This window comes from Antechinus flavipes, chromosome 5, assembly GCF_016432865.1.
Source record: "Antechinus flavipes isolate AdamAnt ecotype Samford, QLD, Australia chromosome 5, AdamAnt_v2, whole genome shotgun sequence".
Taxonomy (NCBI): Eukaryota; Metazoa; Chordata; class Mammalia; order Dasyuromorphia; family Dasyuridae; genus Antechinus; species Antechinus flavipes.
The window spans coordinates 191,507,769-191,534,352 of record NC_067402.1 but is presented as its reverse complement, the minus strand read 5'-3'; the positions used below and the strand labels follow the sequence as shown (position 1 = coordinate 191,534,352).

The window sequence follows — 26,584 nt, the reverse complement described above, 5'->3', positions numbered from 1 at the left end:
CTCCACATCTAGTTCATAAACCCTCTGGAATCTATTCATAGAACTCCTGCCTTAAGGAATAGCAAAGAATGTTATCTCCACCTCCACAGTTGTGATTCCAAGCAGAGAAAATCATAACAGGTACTCAGTTGCCCTTTCTCTCAATGGCACAGAACTAATCAGGGTGGCCAGGATATTGCAAGAAACAGTGAAGAAATTTTTCATTCATGTCAGCAGCAGGATTTATTTGCACTTAATACACTCTTCAAATCCACACACAAATCACAGAAAAGACCAAAATTCAACACATCTTGGTTCTTATTCAACTTTTTATTTCATGAAATTGTTTTAAGGTTACAAAAAGCCAGCAAATATTTGTATCAATCCATTAAGTTGAAAAATAATCTGAAAACTTTGTTTGAAATACAGCATAAATGTAAATAATGTGACCACTTCATGGGATTCATTATTCACACTAATTGGGTCCTAGCTGTATAAACAAGCTTTCCCTTCTAATAGGCTCTGTGAGCTCCATATAGAGAAGAAAAAGAAGAGATTACATTTGAATGATTTCCTTCTTGTGCTCTTAATTATACTTATTATACTACTGTCCTCTAGTGTTCATAGTTGAAAGTTTAAAAATGTATTTACAGATTTTTAAAAATAGGCAAGACAATTAGCTAAAATACAAGGCAAAATTTTCTTGATAAAGCATTTTATATAAATTACAATATACACACTATTGTATCCTTAAGAATCAAAACCTGACAACAAAATTAAAATCAGATTTTAAGCCCTGATCATTATTTCTAATGTAGAAGAGCTAGAAAGGAATTTGAAAGTTTGTCTACTCTGACAGTCTCAAATTTAAATTGCATATTTGCTTCAAGTTTATTTCAATAATGAATTTTAACTCCTTCTATCTACATCTTTGTTTTTCTAAGCAAAGATTTGTTGATCAAATTTCCTCTGAATACAGAGCTAAATGATGTGAATTTAAGATCACCCATCTTGGACTGGAAATCTCTAGTATAGGCCAACTGCTTCAGCCTACAAATGAGACCCAGAGAAATGAAGTCACATCTCCAACATCACACAATTAACTGTTGACAGACAGTTTTCCACAAGTTTAAATTGAGAGGCCCCTTCGTATAGCTGAAGGAGAAATGGATTTGGAGTCAGATCTCTGTTTGAATTCCCGCTCTACCACTGACTGGATATATTACTTTGGACAATTCAATTAACTTTTCTAGGCCTACTATTTTCTCACTTATAAATTTAGGGGTTTGGATCAAATTTGTAAAGTCACTTTCAGATTTAAATCTATTATTTTATGACAACTGGTGAAATTTACATTAAAAATTCATAAACATCCAAGTGAATGAGTGTTTTTTTAGACCATATACAAATATGGAAAACCTTTTATTTCCCCAATGAAACAATACATTCAAATAGGATAGAAGTAACTTATGTAGCCCATTGGCTACCTACCAAAAATTAAAATGGCCCCCAAAGCTCTTTGGGCAAGGAATGAAGCTGAGCTAACCTACAAACTGACCACTTAAGAATATATTACAAAGTACAATTAGGTATATTTGTCATTAAAACATAATGAAAATGTTAATCAATCAATAACTTGCCTAATAGGAATAATTATAAAAATATAATGATATACTTATCAGGGTCAACATATTTATTCAATTCCTAAATAAAAACAAATATAAGTGGTATAATGTTCAAATTTTTACATGATGTTTAAAAACCTAATACAAAAACCCATAATTATATTCAAAGAATTTTCATGACAAAGTTGATCTTATCTGAAATCAGAAATATCATTTAATTAGGATCCCAAAATCACAACAGTTTTTCTACTATAATTTAGTTTTTTTTCAATTTATTAATTGTTCTGTGATATTTTAGTAGCTCTTTTATATACTCATTAATTTAGTCAAATTTCTGGGGTCAATTAGTGGTCCAGTATCTGTCCCTTTCCTTTTAATGGTACTTGCAAGGGTTAGTCTCTAAAATATAATCTTCTTAAAGCTAACAGAAAAGTAATAATTTGAATTTTCTAGTTGCTTAACCAAGAATCAAAGGTACTTCCCTTTCTTTTTAAATATCAACATAAATTCCATTGATCAAATAATCTAGTCTAGAATACTTTTTTCTTTGAAGAGATTCTGAAAGCTTTTTGCCCAACAGTATGAGACCTATTACTAAAAACAACAGTCCACAGAACAATATGCCTATGAGTGTCCACTTTTCAAACTGAAGATGGAATCTATTTCTTGAAACATTATCAAGCCGGGGGGTGTTTAATTCATTTCCCATTTTCCCATTTTCATGGGGATTAATTTTATTTTCAGCAAAGGAATCAATATTTGATGATGGAAAGGTTGAAGAGTACTTAACATCATCATTGTTAGAAATTGAGTAATTGATGATTTCTTTAAATTGTTTTGTTTCTAGGGTGACTTTCATGCTTGTAGTTATACTGGGCATTGTGGTTGAAGCCATTTTTGTCCTTATGGGAGGCTGGTTTGTAGCAGTTGTAATAACTGTAGAAAATGTGGGAGTGAAGGGCTGTGGAGTAGTAGCAGTAGTAATAGAAACAAGTTGAGGAGGAGTGAATACTGTCGGAAGAGGCTCAGTGGTAACTTTTAAAGGAACAACTAAATGCTTGGAAATTGTAGAAAGCACCAGAGGAGGGACAGTAGATTGCAAAGCAGTAGGTACTGGAGTAGTAGGGACAATGGATTGAGATGATGTAGCTTCCTTAGGCAGAAATGCAATTACATTTTCAGACAATACATTAGCTACTTTTTGTTTAGAGGAAAGCTCTGAGTTTTGAAGATGATCTTTATTTTTGTATACAGGAAGTTGTGAATTCAGTTCATCACTCTTATTTACTGCTTTCGACAAGTTATCTTGCAATTCGAGCTTCTGAGAAACTGTACCTTTTGACGAAATATTAATATAGTTCAAATGATCTGTTAGCTGTACAGGGTCCATGACTACTTGTGAAGATTTTTCAGTCAAGTTATAACTGTTTGGGGTTGTATCTGGATGTGGTAAATCAGCTTTATGCAAAGGAGAAAAATCTGAAAGTATACAGAAAATAAAAGAATATTTTGAATTGTTTTGCTAAAGAGATTTCACAAGTTATCATATATCAATCTATGAAACAGAAGCATTCACAGAAGGAAAATGAAAATGAGATTTCATGGAAATGAGGAATAGTGTGGTCGTGCCTTCCCGTGCTATAGAGCTAACCTGAGTAGTCAAGATCCTAGAAGAAAGAAAGAGTGGGGGAAATTTTTCACTAATGTCAACAGGAAGAATTACTGACACAATACATAATTAAAATCCACTAATAAATTTCAGGAATCTTTAAAGTTTACAGGCACCTTAGTTCTGACTCAACTTCTTGAGGGTTTTTTTTCCATCAAAGTGAAGTTTACAAAAAGCCATTGAATATTTGTTTGGTAGATATGGATGGGCTATAAAGTGAAGAGGAGTAATCAATCCTAAATAAGATATGAATAGTGAAATAGCATGGTTCCCTTTTGTTGAATCAAGGATACTATTTCCCCAATTTTTTATAGCTGATTTGCAAAGAGCTTATACATACAAATAACTGTTTGCACAATGCCTTCACCAAGTCAGTCAATCAACAAACATTTGTTACATGATTACTATATGCCAGGCACTGTACTAAGTGCTAGAAATGCAAAAAGAAAGCAAAACAATTCCTGTTAAATCACAGAATTAGAAAGGACCTCAAAAGCTATATAATACAATCCTGACTTCATTTATTTTCTTTTACTGTGTAAAAAAAAGGCAAAAAAAGGGGCAATTTTCTATCAGTTTTTGGTTGGGGAGAGAAGAGAAGAAATGCAGAGATTAATTTGGAGATGGTAAAATTGCAGGTTACAAAAATGTCATATTTAAGACAGTAATTGGGGTAGCTAGATAGCATAGTGAATAAAGTACTGGCCCTAGAATCAGGAGAATTCAAATGTGGTCTCAGACACTTAACACTCACTGTGTGACCCTGGACAAGTCACTTAACCCCAAATGACTTTGCCCAAAAGAAAGACATTATCTAATAAATATTCACCATTAAATAGAAGCTTCTAGGTTTTTTTTTTTAATTTGATATTAGACAACTCAAAGCATGCCTATGTAGTACTGTGATTGATTTTTTAAAATTAAACATCAAATGTATCTAAATGTGTGTGAAGGATATGAAATAATTCTAATTATTCTATTCTTCAAAATACAGAATTCCAAAAATGTTTTCATTAAGGAGTTTCCAATCAAGGAAGAGGCATATGTGTACATGTACATATTCTTGGAAAGGGAAAATGAAATATCATTCAAAAACCTTATGTGAGAAAATTCTCTTCTATGATTTCTAATAGGATTTTTTATTGTCCATTTTTCTGGATTTTGTGGAAATCTTTTTTTCTTATTATTTCTCTATGTTTTTTTTCTTTTTTTTAATTAAAGCTTTTTATTTACAAAACATAAGCTTGGGCAAATTTTCAACACTGACCCTTGAAAAACCTTCTGCTCCAAATTTTTCCTCCTTCCCCGCCCTCCCAACTCTTTCTCCCAGATGGCAGTTAGTCCAAGATATGCCAAATATGTTAAAAAATATATGTTAAATCCAATATATATATATATATATATATATATATATATATATATATATATGTATATATATATATACACATATTTATACAGTTATCTTGCTACACAAGAAAAATCAGATCAAGAAGGAAAAAAAACCCTGAGGAAAAAAACAAAATGCAAGCAAATGACAGAAAGAGTGAGAATGCTATGGTGTGAACTATACTCAGTTCCCACAGTTTTCTCTCTGGATGTAAATGGCTCTCTTCATCACAAGATTACTGGAACTTAGAGGAATCATCTCATTGTTGAAGAGACCCATGTCCATCAAAATTGATCATCGTATAGTCTTGTTGCTGTGTATAATGACCTCCTGGTAGTTTGTGGAAATCTTTACATAATTTAATATCTTGAATACATATTTTAAAGAAACACAAAAAAGAGTAACCTGACAAAAATTCCTGCAACATATTTGAATAGTAAGAAGATAAGGGAGTCAGCTATACCAAAATCCTATACGTGGAATAGAAAAAACAATTAACTACATCCCCATTCTACAGTGGGGAAAAGAAAAAGGAAAGGATGAATAGAGGCAAAAATAGAGAAGGAAAGAGAGAGAAAAATATGGGGGGGGAAGGTAAAAATTATGTAGAGAAAGAGAAATATAATAATGTCTGGCATTTATATAATGCTGTTAAGATTTATAAGGCTTATAAAATACTTTAAAATGTTATCAAATTTTGTAATCAAAACAATTCTGAGAAGATGATGTTATTTTTATATCCATTTTATAGTTGGGAAAACTGAGAAAGAGAGCAATTGACTTGTCCAGATTTATACAGTTATTAAGTAACTGGATTTGGATTTGAATTCAGGTCTGACTGCAAATCCCATAGACTATTCACTGTGCCTCTTAGTCTCCTGATGATAGTTTCTTAGATTTATACTGTGCTGCAAGGTTCAAGTATGCTACCACTTTTCCTGAACCAAGCAGACTGATTCATTGCCTCCCATCTTTCCACTTGTTTTGGGGGAAAAGATTATGAGTTACGAAGGCCATTCTCATTCTATCCATAACACTAGCTCAACAAAAGCAAAGCCAATATGCCAGAAATTGTCATGTAAATGTCGGCCACAGATCCTGAAGAGAGAATTAGCCCCTTAATCTTTATTTCCATTAACACCTTTCTTTAAGTCTTTTAATAAATCTAATTCTAACCTAGCGCTAATTCCCCAAAGAATAAAGCTAACTCTAACATTATCCATAATTCCTACCCCTAACTTTAACCTAAATACCTCTTAAAATAATGTCCCTAATTCTAATTCTAAATTTATGACCTTACTCCCTTCCAAATTTAACCATAAACCCTTAACGCTGAGGTCCCTATCTTCACTATCTTCTGCTACCTCCTCATTTATACTCCAGTTTGAAGAATTCCTATTCCTATTCTTTTGCCACTCCATAAAAAGAAAAGAATTCCTTTCCTTTCCTAATACTAAAAGGATTCCCTGTCTGTCTGAAAATAAGGAGAAGACAGATTTCCTGCTCTGGTTTTCCCATGCTACTGTAAAGCATAAGAAATCACTCCTCCCTCCCTCCCTTCCACCTCCCCAATTAATGATGAAAGGATTTCCTGTTCCCCACCACAAGGCATATTGCTCTTCAATATCATATTTAACAAGGGCTTTACCCTTCTTCTACCCCTTCTACTACTCTCCTCTGTGAACAGAAAGATTTAATAATACATTTTAAAACTTACACAACAAATAAATTCTATAAAATAAAAGATCCTAGAGATAAAATTTCTTGAGTAATGCATATTGAACCTTCAATGGAGGGATGGAAGAAATACTAAATGATTCAATAAATTGTTTCACAAATGTATAGAATAAATAAAAAGAGGTCTCTAATTCAATAAAAGAAACACTACAAAAACAATAAAGGGAATTGTAAAGTGACTAAAAGAGAAAGAGAACTAACTAAAGAGAACTAAAAACCTCAATGTAAGTGAAAAATAAAAGTAATAGGTATCAAAAATTGAACCAGCTTAGATGAAATAATACTGAAAATCAATTATGGATATGGAGGATAGAGTAATCGATTTGGAAATAGAGAAAATACAGATATCAGATTAGTTGGACTCTCAAAATATAATAACAAAGAAAAAGTAACTAGACATTATATTAATTAACTAATGGGCAGTTAGGTGGCACAGTAGATAGCATAGTGAACCTAGAGTCAAGAAGATCTGAGTTCAAATGTAGTCTCAGACATTTACTAGCTGTGTGTAGTAACCTTGGGCAAGTCACTTAACCTGTCTGCTTCATTTTCCTCTTTTATAAAATAGGAACAATAATAGCATCTACTTCTCAGGGTTATTGTAAGGATCAAATGAGGTAATGTATGTAAAGTGCATTACACATTTTAAAAAGCTATACATTCCCTAACAGATAATTGGTCAATTATTTGTTTTCAAAGGAAGACATATTATAAAGTTAATCAATTGCAAAAAACCTTAGTAACTCTGACCAATACAATGATCCATCATAATTCCAAAGGACTCATGATATTATCCATTTTCAGATAGAGAACCAATGAATTCAGTAAACATTGAACCACATTTTTTTCTTTTTCTTTTTTCTTCTCCTTGAACATGACTAATAGAGAAATGTTTCACATGATTTTATATGCACAATTAATATTGTACTTCTTGCCTTCTCGTTAAGTGAAAGAAGGAGAAAAGGACAGGAGAGAATTTGGAAATGAAAATTTTAAAATTTAATTGAAAATAGGGAGCTATAGAAATACTGGCTTTTATTAATTAGAGAAAGTTTTCCAGATAAAGAAGATCAAACAACACTGCAATTAGAATATGTGTCTCCTGCCAAGGAATAATCTTAACTAAGATAATATAATTGCTAAATTTCAGAATTACAAAGAAATGGGGGGGGGGGAAGCCTTTACTTAAGAAAAGAAAAAAATTGTATTTTAAAAATTAGGGTAATAATGGACTTTCCCAAACTCGCAAAAACCTATGACTCTTCAACCAAAAATATATAAATCAGATTAGAAAATAAAACTTAATTCCTAAAACACATAGCCTGCAAGCATCATGTTTGAAAATAAAATAATATATTTCATAGAAAAACAGGACTTAGAAGAATTTACCAACAAAAATCTACAGCTTAGAGAGATTTTCCAAAGTTGTAAATGAAGAGTTCCAAATAAGTTCTTAACAAAATAATAAAATGCTCTGAGATTTTAAAATATATAATTAATATTTTATATGTGTACCATTATATATATATATATATATACATATATATATGTTATGTATAATAAGTGAAATAATTTTTTCTAATTGTAATAGAAATAAACAAATTTGAATTTGGGTTCAAATTAAGTATTTTTATTGATACAAAATATAAAGCATACTAAAATATGTTAAAAAGAATTTAACCCAAATGAGAAAGAGAAAGTTGAAAATCCCAAAGCCAAAACTCTTATGTATGATTAAAAATGGGGTTGTTTCATGGAATTATAATAATTTTCTTTAATGATTAAATAAATTAATATATTTTATTGACTAGTTATAATATTCAAAACAGACATAAGAGATTAAAATATTTTTCAATATACCCAGAAAACATCAAGAACAATAAGATAATATAAGAAGACAAATCAGAATTATTGCTTATAGCAATACATGTGAATATTCTGAGCTATGCCATTAAAAGAAAAGGAAAAAATAAACAATAAATATATACAACTTTTCATTTCATAAGACTCAAGCAATATGATAGTTAAATTCATTAAGTTGGAGATTGAAACATCACATTATCAAAATATGGAAAAAAATAAAAATAAATAGTAAATAAATAACAGGCACGAACAGTTTATTTATTTTTTTTAAGTTATATTACCTTTCAGTATCCTATAAGTCATAATTCCCTTTGATGATTTCAATGGACAAGCTTCTTTACTGGGGCAATAAAACAAGTAGCAATTTGGTTGTTTTGTTGTCTTTCGGCCATCAAAGATGATCAAGTTACACTCTTTGTTCCCTACAATGAAATATTTCAAATTAAATATTTTACTTAAGTCAGTAAACACATGCAATTTCTTATGTGTTACTTTGGCAGACTGAGCAGGAAGAAGCACATATATTTTATATTCTCAAATTATTGTTTTTGTTCACAACCAAAACAGTTAAATCATTTCTTTTCTTTTTATAAAAATAAAATATTATTTTATTTATTTAATTATTTTAATAATCATTTATTATTGATTATAAATTTAGAACTAAGTCCCAGTAAAGCTAAATAAATTTGCAGCTACTTAGATTTGAATAATTAATTTCAACTCACAAAATCACCCATAAAAGCATCAGTGATTTCCTCTAAGTCTATATCAGCTTTGCTTATCTATTCACTCTCAATCACTTAGTCCTTTTATATGGCTGTAATTTGTGCGTACTCTGTTTTTATGGCATATTTTTCCTCTGGACTAGTTCTTAATGGTATTTCTATATTTGTTTATGCTTCTCATACTGATCCATCTTAATTGATTTATGCTATACCATTAGGTTAATATATTTTATTCACTTGCAGTAGCAAAAAACTAGAAACAAAGTGTTTCGTGGCATGTGCCTGAACAGTCTTGTATATGGCAGTAAGATGGGAAGATTGGCAAGAACTGATATAAATTGAAATATGTAGAATCAAAAAAAGAATATACACAATGACTATAATAATGTAAAAATGAATTTGGCTATAAATGGAAACCAGACTGAATGATTAAGAATCAACTAGTGATGATTCTGAAGAACAGATAATAAAAACCCATTTCATTTCACAGGGCAGAAATCTGGAATCTCCTGTTAATGGCATCTTATAAATGTTCTACAGAAGATCCACACAAAGTATTAGAAACCTTCTTTAAAAGTACTTTACTGCAACTTTTACACTGTACATCTGATAGCTTCCATAGTCACTAAATGATTAGTCAAACTCCTTTTCCAATCATATATACCTTGAATGAAATTATATAATTTATACACTTCTTCCTTTCAATATATAAGTGGCAACATTGTATTTAATAAAAAATAATTTAATTTAATAGAATAATAATAAGCAATCTTAACACCCACTATATGCCCTTCCATTGTCCTATACATCTCAAGAGTTATAATACCCCATGATTTGAAACCATATAGAATCACCAGAATACTGAAGTTAGATAGATGTGCTTTTTTTTTCCCAGAAACCAAATTTGGTGTAGTTTACAGTTATTTCTCTATCTCCATGTCCTTTGTAACACCTTTTTGAGGGACATTATCTCCATGATAATACTTTTACTTAGGTTTATCATGAGAATTGAAAAGCAAAATGACCAAGTTTCTCATAAAATAATGCTTCTTGTTGCCTTTGAATGATTACTGAATGAATGAAAAAAGCATTTGTTAATCATTCACCATGTGTTAATCACAATATTTAGTGCTGGGGAATAGGAAAACCAGAAAATCCTTACTCTTAAGGAATTCACAGTATAATTTGGACATGATTCCCTAATTAAATTTAGATAAAATACTACTCTATTTCACCTCCATGTTCACCATAGCAAAACTTATTCAAGAAGACATCCTCATATGGTAATCAGTGAGAATTCTATTAAAACCGCTAGAGCTCTGATCATCCATGGGCTAAAGTTTTTATAATTCAGGGAACTAAGAAGTCAAAACAGTCAGATTTACTAAGGGTTTGTCTATTTTGTTGGTTTTTTCATAGAACCAACTCTTAGTTTTATTAATCAATTCAATAGTTTTTTTACTTTCAATTTTATTGATCTCACCTTTTACTTTTAGAATTTCAAGTTTAGTGTTTGACTGGGGGTTTTTAATTTGTTCCTTTTCTAGCATTTTTAATTGCAAACCCAATTCATTGACCTTCTCTTTCTCTATTTTATACAAATAGGCCTCTAGAGATATGAAATTTCCCCTTATTACCGCTTTGGCTGCATCCCATACATTTTGGTATGATGTCTCATTATTATCGTTTTCTTGGGTGAAGTTATTAATTATGTCTATGATTTGCTGTTTTACCCAATCATTCTTTAGTATGAGATTATTTAGTTTCCAATTATTTTTTGGTCTACTTCCCCCTGCTTTTTTGTTGAATGTAATTTTCATTGCATCGTGGTCTGAAAAGGATGCATTTACTATTTCTGCCTTACTACATTTGAGTTTGAGGTTTTTATGTCCTAATATATGGTCAATTTTTGTATAGGTTCCATGAACTGCTGAAAAGAAAGTGTATTCCCTTCTGTCTCCATTACATTTTCTCCAGAGATCTATCATATCTAGCTTTTCTAGTATTCTGTTTACCTCTTTGACTTCTTTCTTATTTATTTTCTGGTTTGATTTATCTAATTCTGAGAGTGCAAGGTTAAGATCTCCCACTATTATAGTTTTACTGTCTATTTCTTCTTGCAGCTCTCTTAGTTTCTCTTTTAAGAATTTAGATGCTACCCCACTTGGTGCATATATGTTTAATATAGATAGTGCTTCATTATCCATGCTACCCTTTAGCAAGATATAGTGTCCTTCCTTATCTCTTTTAATTAGGTCAATTTTTGCTTTAGCTTGATCTGAGATCAGGATGGCTACCCCTGCTTTTTTGACTTCACCTGAAGCATAGTAGATTTTGCTCCAACCTTTTACCTTTAACCTGCATGTATCTCCCCGCTTCAGGTGTGTTTCCTGTAAACAACATATTGTAGGATTCTGGCTTTTAATCCATTCTGCTAACCGCTTCCTCTTTATGGGGGAGTTTACCCCGTTCACGTTTATGGTTAGAATGACCAATTCTGTATTACTTGCCATCTTGTTAACCCCGGTTTATGCTTTCCTCCTTCTTTCCCCTTTCCCCCCCTTCCAAGTAATAAGCTTGTGAGCACCCCTTGCTTCTCACAGCCCTCCCTTTTTAGTGTCCCTCCCCCCGCCTTAGAGTTCCTCCCCCTCTCTTACCCCTTTCCCTCCCAGTTCCCGTATTCCCTTCCGCTTAGCTTATTCCTTCCCTTTCCACTTTTCCCTTCTCACTTTTCAATGAGATGGGAGAAGTTTCACCATAGATTGAATATGTCTTAAGATTTTTCACTTAAAGCCAATTCTGAAGGCAGTAAGATACCCACTATATTCATCCCCCTCCATTCTTTCTCTCAGATATAATAGGTTTCCTATGCCTCTTCATGAGATGTACTACCCCCACTTTACCCTTTTTCTGGTACAATGTCCTTTCCACATCAATTTCTAGAACAAGGTATACATGTATTCTTTATACATCTATATAGTCAAAATATAGTTCCCAAGATTAATCTTTACCTTTTTAGATTTCTCTTGAGTTCTATATTTGTAGATCAAACTTTTTGTTAAGTTCTGGTTTTTTCATCAGAAATAGATGAAATTCACTTACTTCGTTGAATGTCCATCTTCTTCCCTGGAAAAAGATGCTCATTCTTGCTGGGTAAGTTATTTTTGGTTGCATACCAAGTTCCTTAGCCTTTCGGAATATCATATTCCAGGCCCTTCGATCTTTTAATGTGGATGCTGCCAGATCCTGGGTGATCCTTATTGTGGCTCCTTGATACTTGAATTGGGTTTTTCTAGCCGCTTGCAATATTTTTTCTTTCACCTGAGGGTTCTGGCATTTGGCCACTATATTCCTTGGTGTTTTGATTTTAGGATCCCTTTCAGTGGGTGATCGATGAATCCTTTCAATGTTTATTTTTTCCTCTGTTCCTATGACTCCTGGGCAGTTCTCTTTGATGATTTCCTGGAAGACAGTGTCCAGGCTCTTTTTTTCATCATGTTTTTCTGGGAGTCCAATGATTCTCAGATTGTCTCTCCTGGATCTGTTTTCCAGGTCTGTTGTCTTCCCCAGAAGGTATTTCACATTTTTCTCCATTGTTTGATTTTTTTGGATTTGCTTGACTGATTCTTCTTGTCTCCTCGAGTCATTCAATTCCACTTGTTCAATTCTGATTTTCAGTGAAGTATTCTCTTCACTCACTTTTTTAAAATCTTTCTCTAATTGTCCAATTGAGTTCTTTTGTTCTGTGGAATTTTTTTCCATTTCGCCAATTTTGTTTTTTAGAGAGCTGTTTTCTGTTTCCAGTTCACTAATCCTATTTTTCAAGGATTTTACTTCTTTATCCACTCTCTCTTTAACTGACTTCTCCAGGCTCTTTTCCCATTTTTCTTCTAGCTCCCTTGTGAGAGCCTTTTTAATCACTTCTATGAGGTTCATCTGTGCTGAGGAACAGATGATTTCCTCCTTTGGGGAATCACCTGGGGACTGCCTGTTTTTAGTCTCCTCAGGATTTAGAGTCTGCTCTCTATCTGTATAGAAGCTGTCAAGGGTTAAAGTCCTCTTCAGCTTCTTGCTCATTCTGTCTATTAATCAGAGATAAACTACCAAAGAAAAACAGAAAAAACTGGAGTCTTTCTTTGGGGGGGGGGGGGGCTGGGTGTGTTATCGAGCTTCCTCTACAGACTGCAGGTGGCAGCAGTGAGGCACTAGCAGGACTGTGCTGCGCCTGCGCTCTGAGATCCCAAAGCGTGCTGAGTCACTGAGGGGGGGGAAGGGGGGGGGCCAGGTCCTGAGAGAGTCCAGCTGTTTGCGGTTGTATTCTTCAGCCCCGGTGTTTTTAGCTTCTCTGCTGGGCTGTTGACTTGCTGCAGGTTCCAAACCTGTAGCGAAGCTCTCCCCGCAGAGACGGCTACGATCACTCCCCACCCCCTCTCAGCTCTGCTCCCGTGCTCTCACTGCCGCTGCCCTCAGCCTGCGCCCGATCTAAAACCGCCCCAGCCCTCCAGTAAAGACAGACCTTTCTTGGCGGATCTCAAGGATGGCTTCTCTTGGTAACTATTTGTGGGTTTTTTTCAGTCAAGCATTGATTCAGAGGCTTGTAATGAAGTGGATAGTGAGAGAAAGCGCGGAGCTTATGCAACTGTGAGCCTCCTCTCCGCCATCTTAACCGGAAGTCAGAAGTCAAAACAGTAATTAAAACAATTCTGTATCAATCAAAAAGCAAAGGCAACCTTCTTTTCCTCTTAAAAAGAAACCAGTTCAGTTAAAATAAAAGCAGCGCTGCTCTAACGGCACTAAAGCTTATAATTTCAAATCATTCTTAACTCATTTCTCTTCCTCAACTTCCTATTCAATAAAGCATCCTGTGCTGGCCGGGGACTTAAATATATCCCTCACTCTGCCCCCATTCACAAAAACTGGAAGAACATGTGAAATCAACTAAAACCAGCTTCTTCTGGTTGTGGGACTGAGTTGTAATGTCTCCCAACAAGCATGGAGCAACAGGTGGAGAGAACAAGACTTTGTCCAGTGGCTCTTGCACTGACCTTGTCAGTTCTCTATTACAAAGGTTCCCATTGCCACTATGATAAAAACAAACTCTTCTGCCTGGCCTTCTACAATCTGATTTTCTATCTTTATACTGCTTTCCTTCTTACATCCTCTACATCAGCCAAACTGACCTACCAAAATTGCACACCCGACTCAATTTTCTATCTCTATTCTCCATGCCTTTATAAAAGCAATCCACCATGTCTTTAATGCTCTTCTACCTCTTCTCTATCATTTATAATCCCTAGATTCCTTCAAGGCTCAGTTCAGATGCTACCTCCTCTTTGCAAGCCTTCTCTTATGTTATGTAGACTATTTGTGCCCGACTTCTGGTACAGCCTTCCAAGTTCATATTGGTCTGATCAAGCACAGCTGCACACATCATACATTGACTCCAATGTGTTGACGACATTTTGGTTTTCTTTGAGAATTAAGGTCTTCTTTGACAAAGAGACCTAACTCAGTTTCAATTGATCAATGATGGATAGAAGTAGCTATACCCAAAGAAAGAACATTGGGAAATGAATGTAAACTGTTTGCATTTTTGTTTTTCTTCCTGGGTTATTTCTACCTTCTGAATCCAATTCTCCCTGTGCAACAAGAGAACTGTTTGGTTCTGCACATATATTATATCTAGGATATACTGCGACATATTTAAATATATAGGACTGCTTGTCATCTAGGGAAGGGGATGGAGGGAGAGAGGGGAAAAATCAGAACAGAAACGAGTGCAAGGGATAATGTTGTTAAAAAAATTACCCTGACATGGGTTCTGTCAATAAAAAGTTATTATAATAAAAAATAAATAAAATAAAAAGAGAATGAAGGTCAACAACTAACTGCAATATTAATGCAGATTTACCTTTCTCTTCACACTACCTTGTATCTATTTGTAAAAAAAACAAGTTGTATTCCCACCAGTAAAATATAAACTCCATGAGAGTAGGGATTGTTGCATTTTTTTTAGCTTTTTACCTAGCATAATGTCATATATGATAGACATTTAATAAATGTATATTGAATGGATTATTTGTGGTGGTTCTATAGGCAGTCGGGTTTCCACTTAGGTAGTCACTGCTAATTACTCCACCCTCCCTCTTAGTCACTCCACAAACAAGATATTAAATACATTTAATACCTGCCCATAAGGTTTATCACCTCATCTCACATTACCACATAATTCTACATCTCTTCAGTCTTCAAACAAAACCAAGATAATATTCTAGTTTCCTACTTTCAACAGACTGAGTTTTTCAAATCTTTTCTGTCTTTGGTAATTAAGTAACTTGGGATTTCTCTAGATCCCAAAGTGTCAAGATTACTAGTCTACATTGTAGACATTATACAGTTTGGGACAGAAGAATGTTTTTTTTTAAATTGTGTGAGTGTGTGTGTGTGTGTGTGTGTGTTTGTGTCCTTCCAGATTTCTCTGAAGTTGCATAATCTTTGACTTTACTTTGTTTTTATATAGCTGTAGTAAAAGTGTTATTGATTTTGTTTTGCATTTCAACAAATACCTCTTTAAAGCATAGTTCATTTTTATTTAAGGTTCAAAGATATTTTTTCTAGTAGAGGATACTGTTCACAAATTGTCATTTGTATCACCAGACTTTTTTCTTTATAACAAAATGGAATATCCTAAAAACTGTCTATTAAAATTGATTAGCTAAGATAGTAAAGAAATTTCGTTTTCAACCTTGTTGCTGTTGCTGAATTAATTTTTCAATCATGTCTGTCTTTTTGTGACTCCATTTGGGTTTTCTTGACAAAAATATTGGAATGGTTTGCCTTTTCCTTCTTTTGCTCATTTTACAGATGAAGAAACTAAGGCAAAAAGAATTAAGTGACTTGTGCATGGTTACATAACTATTATAAGTATCTGAGGCCAGATTTGATCCCAGGAAAATGAGTCTTCTTGACTCTAAGGTCAGTTCTAGTTCCAACTAGCTGCCTAACCTTTGGGGTATCATCTGTTATTTGGTTATCCCCCATAATTATTTATGTCAAATATAGGGTAGAAAAAAAAAACCAAAGGAGAAAAAAAAAGAAACAAGAAAAGCTTTATTACCTGTTATATTTTTGGTCAAACAGCCAAAATTAATGCAATCTTCTTGAGTTTCTGTATGTATGGGCTCAATGCCTCTGATTCCATTAGCAAGAGATGACTGGATGTCAATCATGACGTCTTCTAGGCTCTCAGTAGGACAACTCAGACTTATTGATTGTACTGGCATCAAAGCACAAATCATTACAAAAGCATAAGTCAGGCCCAATTTTACTCTGAAGGACATTTATAATTTTAAATAAGGTTCAGCTTTCAGAATTCAAAAATGATGAGTTCTCTGTTTTTCTTATTGCCTCAGAAGCAATGTTCAGACAATGGAATTCTCTCAAACTCTGTAGCTCTGGAACAAATGTCAAAAACAATTAATCAGAAAGGGCTTTCTTTTGCAAATGTAGTTAAAAAAAATTCCATTTAATTCAGACTTGAGAAAATTTTCAATTTATTGGTGGTCATTACAAAAAGTAGCAAGTTTATTTGTTTTGATTATTAGATGGTGAGGAAGGGATTTGAAACAAACTAGTCATAAAAATCTAGCAGCTGTTTGGCACCAATACATAATGTTATGTTTGGTTTGGGTCTATGATTTTATTGCTGCAGTGCAGAGGGGTCAAACTGTCAGCTTACACTGTAGGTCTCTATAAAACTCCCAAGTACTTCCCTTAACCAGATTAAAATGTAATTGGAAATTTTTAACAGACTAAATTTAAAAATACAGTTTAATAAAGATAATGTTAACTTGTAATGCCACAAATTAATTCAGTCTTAGTATGTGACTGAAAGAAATCTATTTTTATTTGAGTTTTACATTATTGATGCAGAAAACCCTTCTCTTTCTGGTTTCATGTCTGTTTGGAACAGGTAGTGCAAATGCATAAAATGGGTCCAGAGAAAGAAGAAGAGGCTGGATCGCCTTCAGGAAATTGGAAACTTAATATACTCTTTAATCCAGCAATGCCACTTACAGGGACTGTATTCCAAAGAAATCATAAAAGTGGGAAAGGACCACAATGCAGTTCTTTTTGTGGTAGCAAAGAATTGTACATTGAGAGGACGCCCATGAGTTGGGAAAGGTCAGAATAAGTTAGGATATATGAATGTAATGGAATATCATTATTTATAAGAAATGAACCGCAGGCTGATTTCAGAAAAGCCTAGAAAGACTTACATGAACTGATACCAAGTGAAGTGAGCAGAACCAGGAAAATACTGTACACAGTAACAGCAAGATTGTGTGATGATCAACTATGACAGATTTAGCTCTTCTCAGCAATATGGTGATCTAAAACAATTACAATAGACTTGGGATAGAAAATGGCATCTGCATCCAGAGAGAGAACATCTATGGAGACTGAGTGCAGAACGAAACATATTATTTTCATATCTTTTTTCTTTAATTTGCTTTTTTCCTCATAGTTTTTCCCTTTTCTTCTGACTTTTCTTTTACAGCATGACTAATAGAGAAATATGTTTAAAATGATTGTGAATGGATAAATGATGTCATATCCATAGGGAGGAAAGAGGGGTGGAAGAGAGGGAAACAAAATTGGAACTTATATCTTACAAAAGTGAATGCTGAAAATTATCTTTACATGTAATTGGAAAAAAATACTATTAAGTAAAAAAATAAAGAAATTAAGGCCCATATCAACATTCTACCAATTTTTCTATGAAGCTATGAAATACTGAATGCGATACTGTCCTAAGGATTGCAAATTAATATCACTTAGAGAGCAATGGAAGGACTAATGGTGGCTATGACACAGGCTGCAACATATAACATATATTGAGGGGAGTTTTGTTAAACCTGATGATATTTAAGGTCATAGTGGAGCCAAGCTCTCCCACATGAGCTCCAGTAAAAGAGCACTAAAAAGTATTGATGATCATGAAAACTAAAGAGAAAAATATGTAAGCTTCTGTATCCAATCCAGGACTTCACCAGAAGGTAACATGGAGTTGGCTGAGAGAGACAGAAGAGAGTTTCAGGTATTCTGAGTGAGAACATGCTGATACTGAGGCTACTCCAGGAGAGAAGGAAGTCAGTGTGAGCTCTAGTATTCGGGGCCTGAAACCCACAGGGTCTCAGCCCTAGCAAGTTGGAGAATCAGGGTGAGACACAGCCAGCTTCTACAGGTCACTGCCCAGGGAGTCAGGGTGGCAGAAATGCATTAGGAGAAAATGCCAGCTCAATTACTGGGCATTCTGTCAGAACCTTACAGAAAGCCTGAGATAAACATCCAAATAGAAATAGAAGGATCTAAATGAGATGAAAACAAGTTGCATATGCAAGAAGAAGGATACAGAGAACGGCTTAGGCCAAATATCTGCATTGAGCTGCAGAAAAAAAAAAAAAGTAAAAGATTCCAAAAGCAGGCCAGATCTGGTCCCAGCCACCTTATCCAGAACCTTAATAAGACAGCAACAATGACAGCCAGATTATTGAGGGGACAGGACCAGACAGGGCCTGTTCATACCATGCAAGAGTACGGAGCAGGGGAGGGAAGAGTCACAGGGAAACAGACTTCAACTTCAAAAGGAGGATTAAAATGAGAAAAAGTGTAAGAACTAATCATAATGGTTTTGACTAGGGGAAGAAAGGAGGGTCAGAGAAGTAGGAGCCACCACTTCAATTAAAGATTACTAATGTTGATCACATTCCTTTTTCTTTTGATACTTCTTTGTAAAAAATGGAGTGGGAGACAAAGAAAGAACAAAGTAAAAAAATATTATGGCAGGAAATACACAATTAACAGTCATAACTGTGAACTTGAATAGGATGAATATATCTATAAAACTGAGGGAAGCAGAATGAATTAGAAAACAGACTCCACCAAGATATTATTAGTAAGACACACACTTAAGACAAAAATTCACACAGAGTTAAAATGAGGGACTGGGATAGAATTTATTATGCCTTAGGCAAAATTTAAAAAGCAGATGTGATAATTAGTATCTCAGACAAGGGAGCAATAAAAACTGCCATGGTTTAAAAAATAAAAAAAGATAAGCAGGAAAACTACATTATGATAATCCATGATTATGAAATAATATAAGCACATGCATATATACACACTGAATGGCATAGCATCCAAGTACTTAAAGGAAAAAGGTAATCAAATTAATACTTAAACATAAAAAATAATCAAAATATAATCAAATCTAAAAAATAGAAAGCAAAACTAAAATAGTTTGGAATCACAATATGTCTCCTTTAAATCTAGGCAAATCTAACAAAAAGATAAACATAAAAGAAATTAAGGAACTGAATAGAATTTCAGAAAAGTTAGATTTGATAAATAGTTCTCTGGGTGCTTGCTGAATGGGAAACAAAATATTATGTGTATATGTGTGTGCACATGCATGCACATATACATGCAGATATTTTTACATGCCATATTAAAATAAAAATTATGTTCAGACATAAAAACCTCAGATGAAGAAAAACAAAAATATTGAATACATATTGAATACTTAGCAAAATACAATAAAAAAGTTTAATGAATAAAAAGCACTTGAAAAGATTCAAACTTACATGATAGGTCAAAAAATAAATCATAGCAACAACTGGTAATTTCATCAAAGAAAATCTCAACACACAAAAATTTTGGAGATGCAGCCAAAGCAGTTCTTAAGGAGAAAATTATATTTAAAATACACAACTTATATATAAGTATACATATTTAAAGTATACAACTTTAAAAACTAGAAAAGCAACAAATGAAACTCAATTAAATATAAAACTATAATTTCCAATCCAGTAAGAAATGTAATTGAGAAAATAAAAATGTTGAAAAATTAAAAGCTAATTTTTTTTGAAGAAACTAGTTATCTTTATAAACTGCTAGTTAATTTGTTTTGAAAAAGAAAAGCAAGTTACCATGCTTAAAAATAACAAAAAATCACAACAGATGAAAAGAAAACAATGGAAATCATTAGAAACTATTTTGTAATCATATAATAATAAGATTAAAATAACTCAACTTAAGGCAAAGAAATTAGACAAGCCATAATCAAATTTCCAAAGAAGGGGAAAACAGAATTAGATGGATTTAGAAAAAAACTTCTATCGAATAATCAAAAGCAATTAATTACATATTAAATAAATTGTTTACCAAAATAAGGAAAGGAAATAAATGAGTATGAATGAATTTCAATTTATGTCATTAGAAGAAAAAGGTCCAAATCAACGAAATCTCATATTTGAGTATTTTAACATTTTAATTATAAGAACTCCTAGTAGGAAAACTTCTTTCACCCTTGTGGATAGGCAATTTGTATATGATTTCTATATTTGTATTACCTTGGGGCAATGAGAGGTTAAATATTAGGGAAGGAGAGGTGGCTCAATGGATAGAGCACCAGCCCTGGAGTCAGAAAAGTAAGTTCAAATAAAGGCCTCAGATACTTAACACTAACTAGCTGTGTGACCCTGGACAAGTAACCCCACCTGCCAAAAATAAAAAGAGTGAGTTAAGTTTCTTATATATTTGGGGAGCTTCAACTCACATCTTTTCTGCCAGAGCTGGCTTTCTATTTATTCTGCTATACTGCCTCTCATAATACATATTGTTACAACTTATTAATACTTAAACAAAAATATTGCAGAAAGGCACTGGAAAAAATATGTTATTTACTCTATTGGAAACCCTTTTTTTGGTTTCTGCTTCCACTAGCTGGAAGGGAGGGAGGAAGAATTGAATATTGGTCTTCATTCAAACATTTAGCACAATGCATAGCACATCATAAATGCTAGATAGATGAAGATGATGATGATGATGATGATGGCACTTTGGAGATGAGGAAAAAAGAATTTAATTTTGATAATTTTTTTCTCATATAACTTACTCATGCTACCCTAAACATTACCACCTTTTTTTGTTTTTCAGTAGAACTTTTAATAACAAACTATAAAAACTTAGGTACAAATTTCAGATACAAAGATATACAAACAAAAAGTTTTCTACAATATACACAATTTACACTAAGCTGAGGCCCCAGCTCAAAAAGGGAGACAGAGCATCCCTGGACTCATGCTCCAAAAATGGTCACTAAGAGATTTTAATCTCTTGGGAGGAAATGGGAGGGAAAGAGAATTCCAAGGTGCCTGATCTAGAGATAATCTCAGAGCCAATCCTTCTGGTTTCCTGGAGGGATACAGAAAGGATAATTATATTTCAAGTGTGTTCACATTTGTGTCTGTGAAAGTACCTGAAGGAATAACTCTAGAGAAATGAAAATGAGAACACATATGTTGTTTCCAAGAGGTTCAGGTAGAAGTCCAGAAAGAAAAGTCTATACCTTTTCATTAAGAGCCTTGAACATGATCTCCCAATACAGGACTTGCTGGGATCTGTAGAGGTCTGAATCTTTTATTTTGTCTCCATTTCTCTTTAGCCAGTGGATTAGCAAATTTAAGTCTGAAGTAGAAATTGGCCTTAACAAAGCTTTGGAGGATAGGGAAAAACTCCAATCTCTGATTTCTATGACCACCACCTCTACCCACACTCACTCAGATCATAGAACTTCACTTGGGAAGGGACTTTAGAGATCCATTTTCCATCTTAGGAAATTGAAACCCAGACAGGTTATGTAAATATTCAAGGTCATAAAAATGTTAGGCAACAGAATGATGAATTGATACTCTAAAATGATCTTCCTCAATAGTCTTCCTCTTTGTTTTCACCTCTATTAGAAGATGAACTCGGAACAGATCTAAGGATCCTTATATATACCTTAGAATGAATTAATTTTATGTGTTACCTTCAAAAAATTGTTGTCTTTTACTAGCAGATAAAAATTCAAGCCAAAGGAAAGGTATTGGTGGTCATAAATATTTGTGCCTTTGGTCTCTTTCTCCTTAGATCATAAACAGGGCCTTGTAGGGAAACTGCTTAATAAATGTTTGGAGAACTGAATTATTAGAATGCATTATATACCACAATAGAAGAAGGTGTGAGATATATGATGGGACTCACAGTATAAGAACCCATGGTATATAAAAAAATCTTTTTAATAAGCATTTCACAGACAATAACTTATTAGCTTCTATATGGATGGAGTAGGTTAAAAACTAGGTAAGAAAAAAAAAGGTTATTAAAATTTTCCTGTTAACCTCAGACCCTCATTTAGTCTTTTTTTAAAAATGACAATACACTAATATACCTCCTTTTAAAGTTCACTGGGGAAAAAGGCAGATACCATAATTATAACATTGTGAGGTTTAAGAAAAAGGAAGAAAGTGAAAATTAAACTGGAATGGAATATAGAGATACTGGATTTAAATGTTGGCTAAGTCTAGGTGTCATTCTGAATTCTTGTCCTCTCTTACATCCTACCTCCTATATAAGATCTTTGGTCAACCTAGTTGAATTTATGTGGGTCTGAGTTAACAGGAAAACTTTAATAACCTGTTTTTATACTGTGGGTCCAGTCTACAATTTGGAAAAATGGGATTCTTTGCCATGTGTATTCATTAAAGAAATACTATTAGGTAGGAAAAGGATTGATCTTTGGATGTAGAGTATGATGTAATCTTTCCCCGAAATGACTAAGTGATCAGAAGTTTGATGGAACCTGAGTATATTCCCTAAGTGAACAATATTTAATGGAGCAAATGGATATAATTCTAGTCTGTTACCCCCTCTCTCTGAGGAGTTTGGTCCCCAATCTCCAGCTTTCCATCCTGGCAAGAATGGAAGTCTTCTATGAAAAAGTAGTGGGAGAAGAGGCTAGAGATGTCTACTATATCTCTTTTTTAGCCATACTATAAGTCTTACTCTTATGTTTGTGGGGTTTATTTTCTTTGCCACCTATATTCCTTTTCTGCCCTCTGACACAACCATAAGCCTGAGGCAGACCCTCATTTCTCACACTTAGACTATTTTTTCTTTTTAAAAAATATTTTAATTTTTAAAAAATACATGCAAAGATAGTTTTCAACAACTACCTTTGCAAAACTTCATATTTTGGATTTTTTCCCCCTTTCCTAGATAGCAATCTAATATATTATGTGTCACACTTGAACTATTGCAATAGTCTGGTGGTTGATCTCCCTGCTTCAATTTTTCTCTCCTGCATTGTCAAACTAATCTTCCTAAAACATAGGTCTGACCATGTCACCCTTTCCCCATTCAATAAATTCTAGTGGTTCCCTATCTTCTTCAGGATCAAAAATAAAATTTGCATTCCAAGCCCTTTACAACCTGACCATTTTGCTTTCCTGCCTCCCCCTTCTCGTCAATCCAATGACTCTGGCCTTCTTACTGTACCTCAAACAAAATACCCCATCTCTAGACATCATTCAACTTTCACTGGCTGTCCCCTGCATCTGGAATTTTCTTCCTCCTCATTACCTTGAAATCCTACCTAAAATTCCACCTTCTACAAGAAGCCTTTCCCAATGCCCCTTAATTCTCACGTCCTCCTTTCACTAATTATCTCTAATTTGTCCTGTAAATGTCTTATTTGAATATAGTTATTTGCTTGTTGCTTCCTTCATTAAACAGGAGCTCTTTGAAAGCAGGAACTGTCTTTTACCATTCTTTGTACACCCAGTGCTCAGCACTGGGCCTGGCACATTGCAGGGCCTTAAAAAGTGCCCATTGACGGGGCTGCTACCAGCATGACCTTATGAAGGTCACAACCATTCTAGACCTCAGTTCCTAAAGTGGATTTTGGATTTGAGGTCTTGTTCAATTCATAATCTTCAATCCTCTGGTTCCTATTCTTCTGTTGTTCTTACTATTGCTTGCAGGAATAGTTTGCAGAACCTCAGTATCTAGTAGGAAGGGGCCGCAGAGACTTTCTTGTACAAATCACATTAGAGCAGGAGCCCGCCCTATGAATCCCCAATAAGTTATCACCCAAATTCTGCTAGCACACTTCCAGCGATGAGGAACTCACTATCTTCCAGGTCTCTTTTGGACAGATTTAATTAAAAAAAAAAAAAGTTCTTCAATATATGGAGCAGAAATTAACCTTTTAACTGCTTCTACTCTTAGTTCTTAATTGTATCTTCTAGAGGGGGTAAACAAAACAAATATGCACCACCATCATCCCCTTCCTCTCCTCCCCTCACGTACTCAAATGTAGCAAATCCTCCTTGGACCCACGTGAAAACTCTTAAGAATATAAATAATTAGTGGAGTATGGAGGTAGGTCTGAAAATGACAGGTGCCTGATCTGATAAGAGGTAAAAGGGAAAGAGAGGGGGTTGCTTCGCTTTCAGATCCCAATGGGTATCACTGGGGATGGGAGGGCACCGTGGTTTTATAAAGCCAGGAATGGAGGCGCAGTTACCTTTGCCCAAGGATTCCGGGGAAAGCCTGATGCTACCCGCAGCAGGAGCAGGAAGAATTTAAGTTGCAGGAATACCCAAGATCACTGAGGAAGGTGGCTAAGTCCCAAAGACCGTTCCCCGCGGAAGACTGCCTGCAGAGGCAGGGGTGGTGGTGGTGGAAAAGAGGGATCTGTATCCTACGCAATTGCTCTGGAAGGATTCTGCGGTTAGTAAGTTCCTGCTTCCGTCACAGGAGCCCAAAGTTTGCAGGGGGGGAAGGGCGAAAGCTGCAAGATTAGCCCTGCAACCCGGAGCTGCTTCGCTGCGAGCGAAATCTTGCCTTTTCCTATCCGCGCCAAAGCCAAGCCTGGGACTCGGTGTTGCAGCCTGGAACCCAGCTCTTGGAGAACCTTGGGACAAAGGTCACTTGCCTCACTTCAGTCCCTTGGGGGTCAGGAGAAGACTGAGGGAGATGCTGGGCTAGAGCCAAGGCTGAGGCTTACGTTTCGCTGCTGGAGGCTGCGGGCCGCTAATCACCGCCCGCAAATCCGGGGGGAAAAGGAAAGGTGGGATTCTGAAAATGAGCCGACCGCCGGATTTCCCTTTTGTTCTGCCTCGGGCTTCCGCGAACGCAAGTGTGATCGCTCCTCTGTCCCTTCCACCTCACAGATCCTGCTGAGGGTTTGAGTACCAGCGATTTCCAGCCAATCTGGAATCAATGAAAAGAGATTTTTTCTTTCAATTTTTATTGTGATTCTACAATTCTACCCTTCTGTTGCCTGTTCCCAATCATGGAATCATAGGATTTAGAGATGAAAGAGATTTTAGAAATTTAACCCAATCATTTCGTTTAAAAATTTTTACTTTTATTGACTTAAATTTGTTTTTCTATCATTTCTGAATCTCTGTCTCTGGGTGTCTCTTTGTCTCTTTCTATCTGTGTTTCTGCCATTGTGTTTCTGTCCCAGTCTGCCTCTCCCTTCTTCCCTCCTTTCCTCCTTGTCTCTGTCTCATTTTGTCTGTTTCTGTCTTTCTGTCGTTGTTTCTGTCCCTCTTGGTCTTTGTTTCTGTGTCTCTGTGTGTGTGTGTGTGTGTGTGTATCTCTGTGTCTCTGTTTCTATCTGTCTTTCCTTTTCTGTCTCTGTCTCTCTGTGTCTGTTTCTCTCTATATCTGTTTCTATTTCTGTGTGTGTCTGTCTGTCTCTTCCCCTTTCCTCCCTCTCTCCCTCTCCCTCTCCCTTTCCATCTCCTTCTCCCTCTCCTTTTCCTTCTCCCTTTCCCTCTCTTTCTCCCTCCCCCTCTCCCTCCACCCCTACCCAAATCTACCCGGCCAACTTATCCTTGGTAACAAGACTAAAAGAGGGAAGAGAAGCACTTTAGCAAAACAGTAGACATATCAAACCACTGACAGTATATATATAGTGTTGCACACCCATTTGCTCTAGTAGGACCAGCATTTTTCTCATCTCTTCTTCACAGGCAGGAGATGGCAACTGGAACTAAAATAGAGATTCTGAATGGTGGAACCATAGAGTACATCCACGTCTGTGCAAATTAAAGATGGAAGCTTGATCTCTGGGTTCAAGGAGAGTTTGCCTGAAATGTTTTTAGTAGAGATACTTCCCCAAAAGCTTGGGGGGAAAAATCTTAAATCCCTAATTAAGATTTTGAGTGACACAAATAAATATTAAGATTGGTCAGACATGACTGTGCAGGGGCAGTGGAAAGTTTTGGAGAAATGATCTCATGAAGGCAATGACAGGAGTTCTCTGAGGACCCTAGTGTTTTCCTCTCCTAAAAGGGCCATTCTTCAGCCTAGCTCCCCACACCTCTTCCTGCTACAGTATACTCCTTTTTCATCTCTTGCTGAGTGTAATCCTTCTTATTCATCCGATACCTAATTTTCTCTCTTAAACCTGACAATCTCTCACTGCTTGTTTCTTTCCCACCCTGTATTATTCAGTCACTGGACACATATTGACAAACTATCCTCAATCCCCAACTTCTGCTCTCCCCTCATAACCCTTTCCCTCCATTCCTCCTTCCCATCAACTCTTCTGCAATTAATATCTCACTCCACATTACTCCTTCCATCATGGACTTTGGAAATCCTGTTCCATATGGTAAACAAAATCCCAGATCTCTTGGTCTGACACTCCTTTCATCTATTAGCTCTCAGTAAGACTATCACCCGATGTAACTGTATC

The 26,584-nt window shown here is 34.9% G+C and overlaps 1 protein-coding gene across 1 annotated transcript; it reads right to left on the bottom strand.

The window, feature by feature from the left end:
- Nucleotides 1–290: 290 nt before the first annotated feature.
- MANSC1 (MANSC domain containing 1) lies at nt 291–25,120 on the bottom strand. The gene is made up of 4 exons (XM_052000103.1): nt 24,398–25,120; nt 16,103–16,439; nt 8,542–8,682; nt 291–3,083 (listed from the first exon to the last, which is right to left on the bottom strand). The coding sequence occupies exons 2-4, from the start codon at nt 16,323–16,325 to the stop codon at nt 2,095–2,097; spliced, it is 1,353 nt and encodes a 450-aa protein (XP_051856063.1). The 5' UTR covers nt 16,326–16,439; nt 24,398–25,120; the 3' UTR covers nt 291–2,094.
- Nucleotides 25,121–26,584: the final 1,464 nt, after the last annotated feature.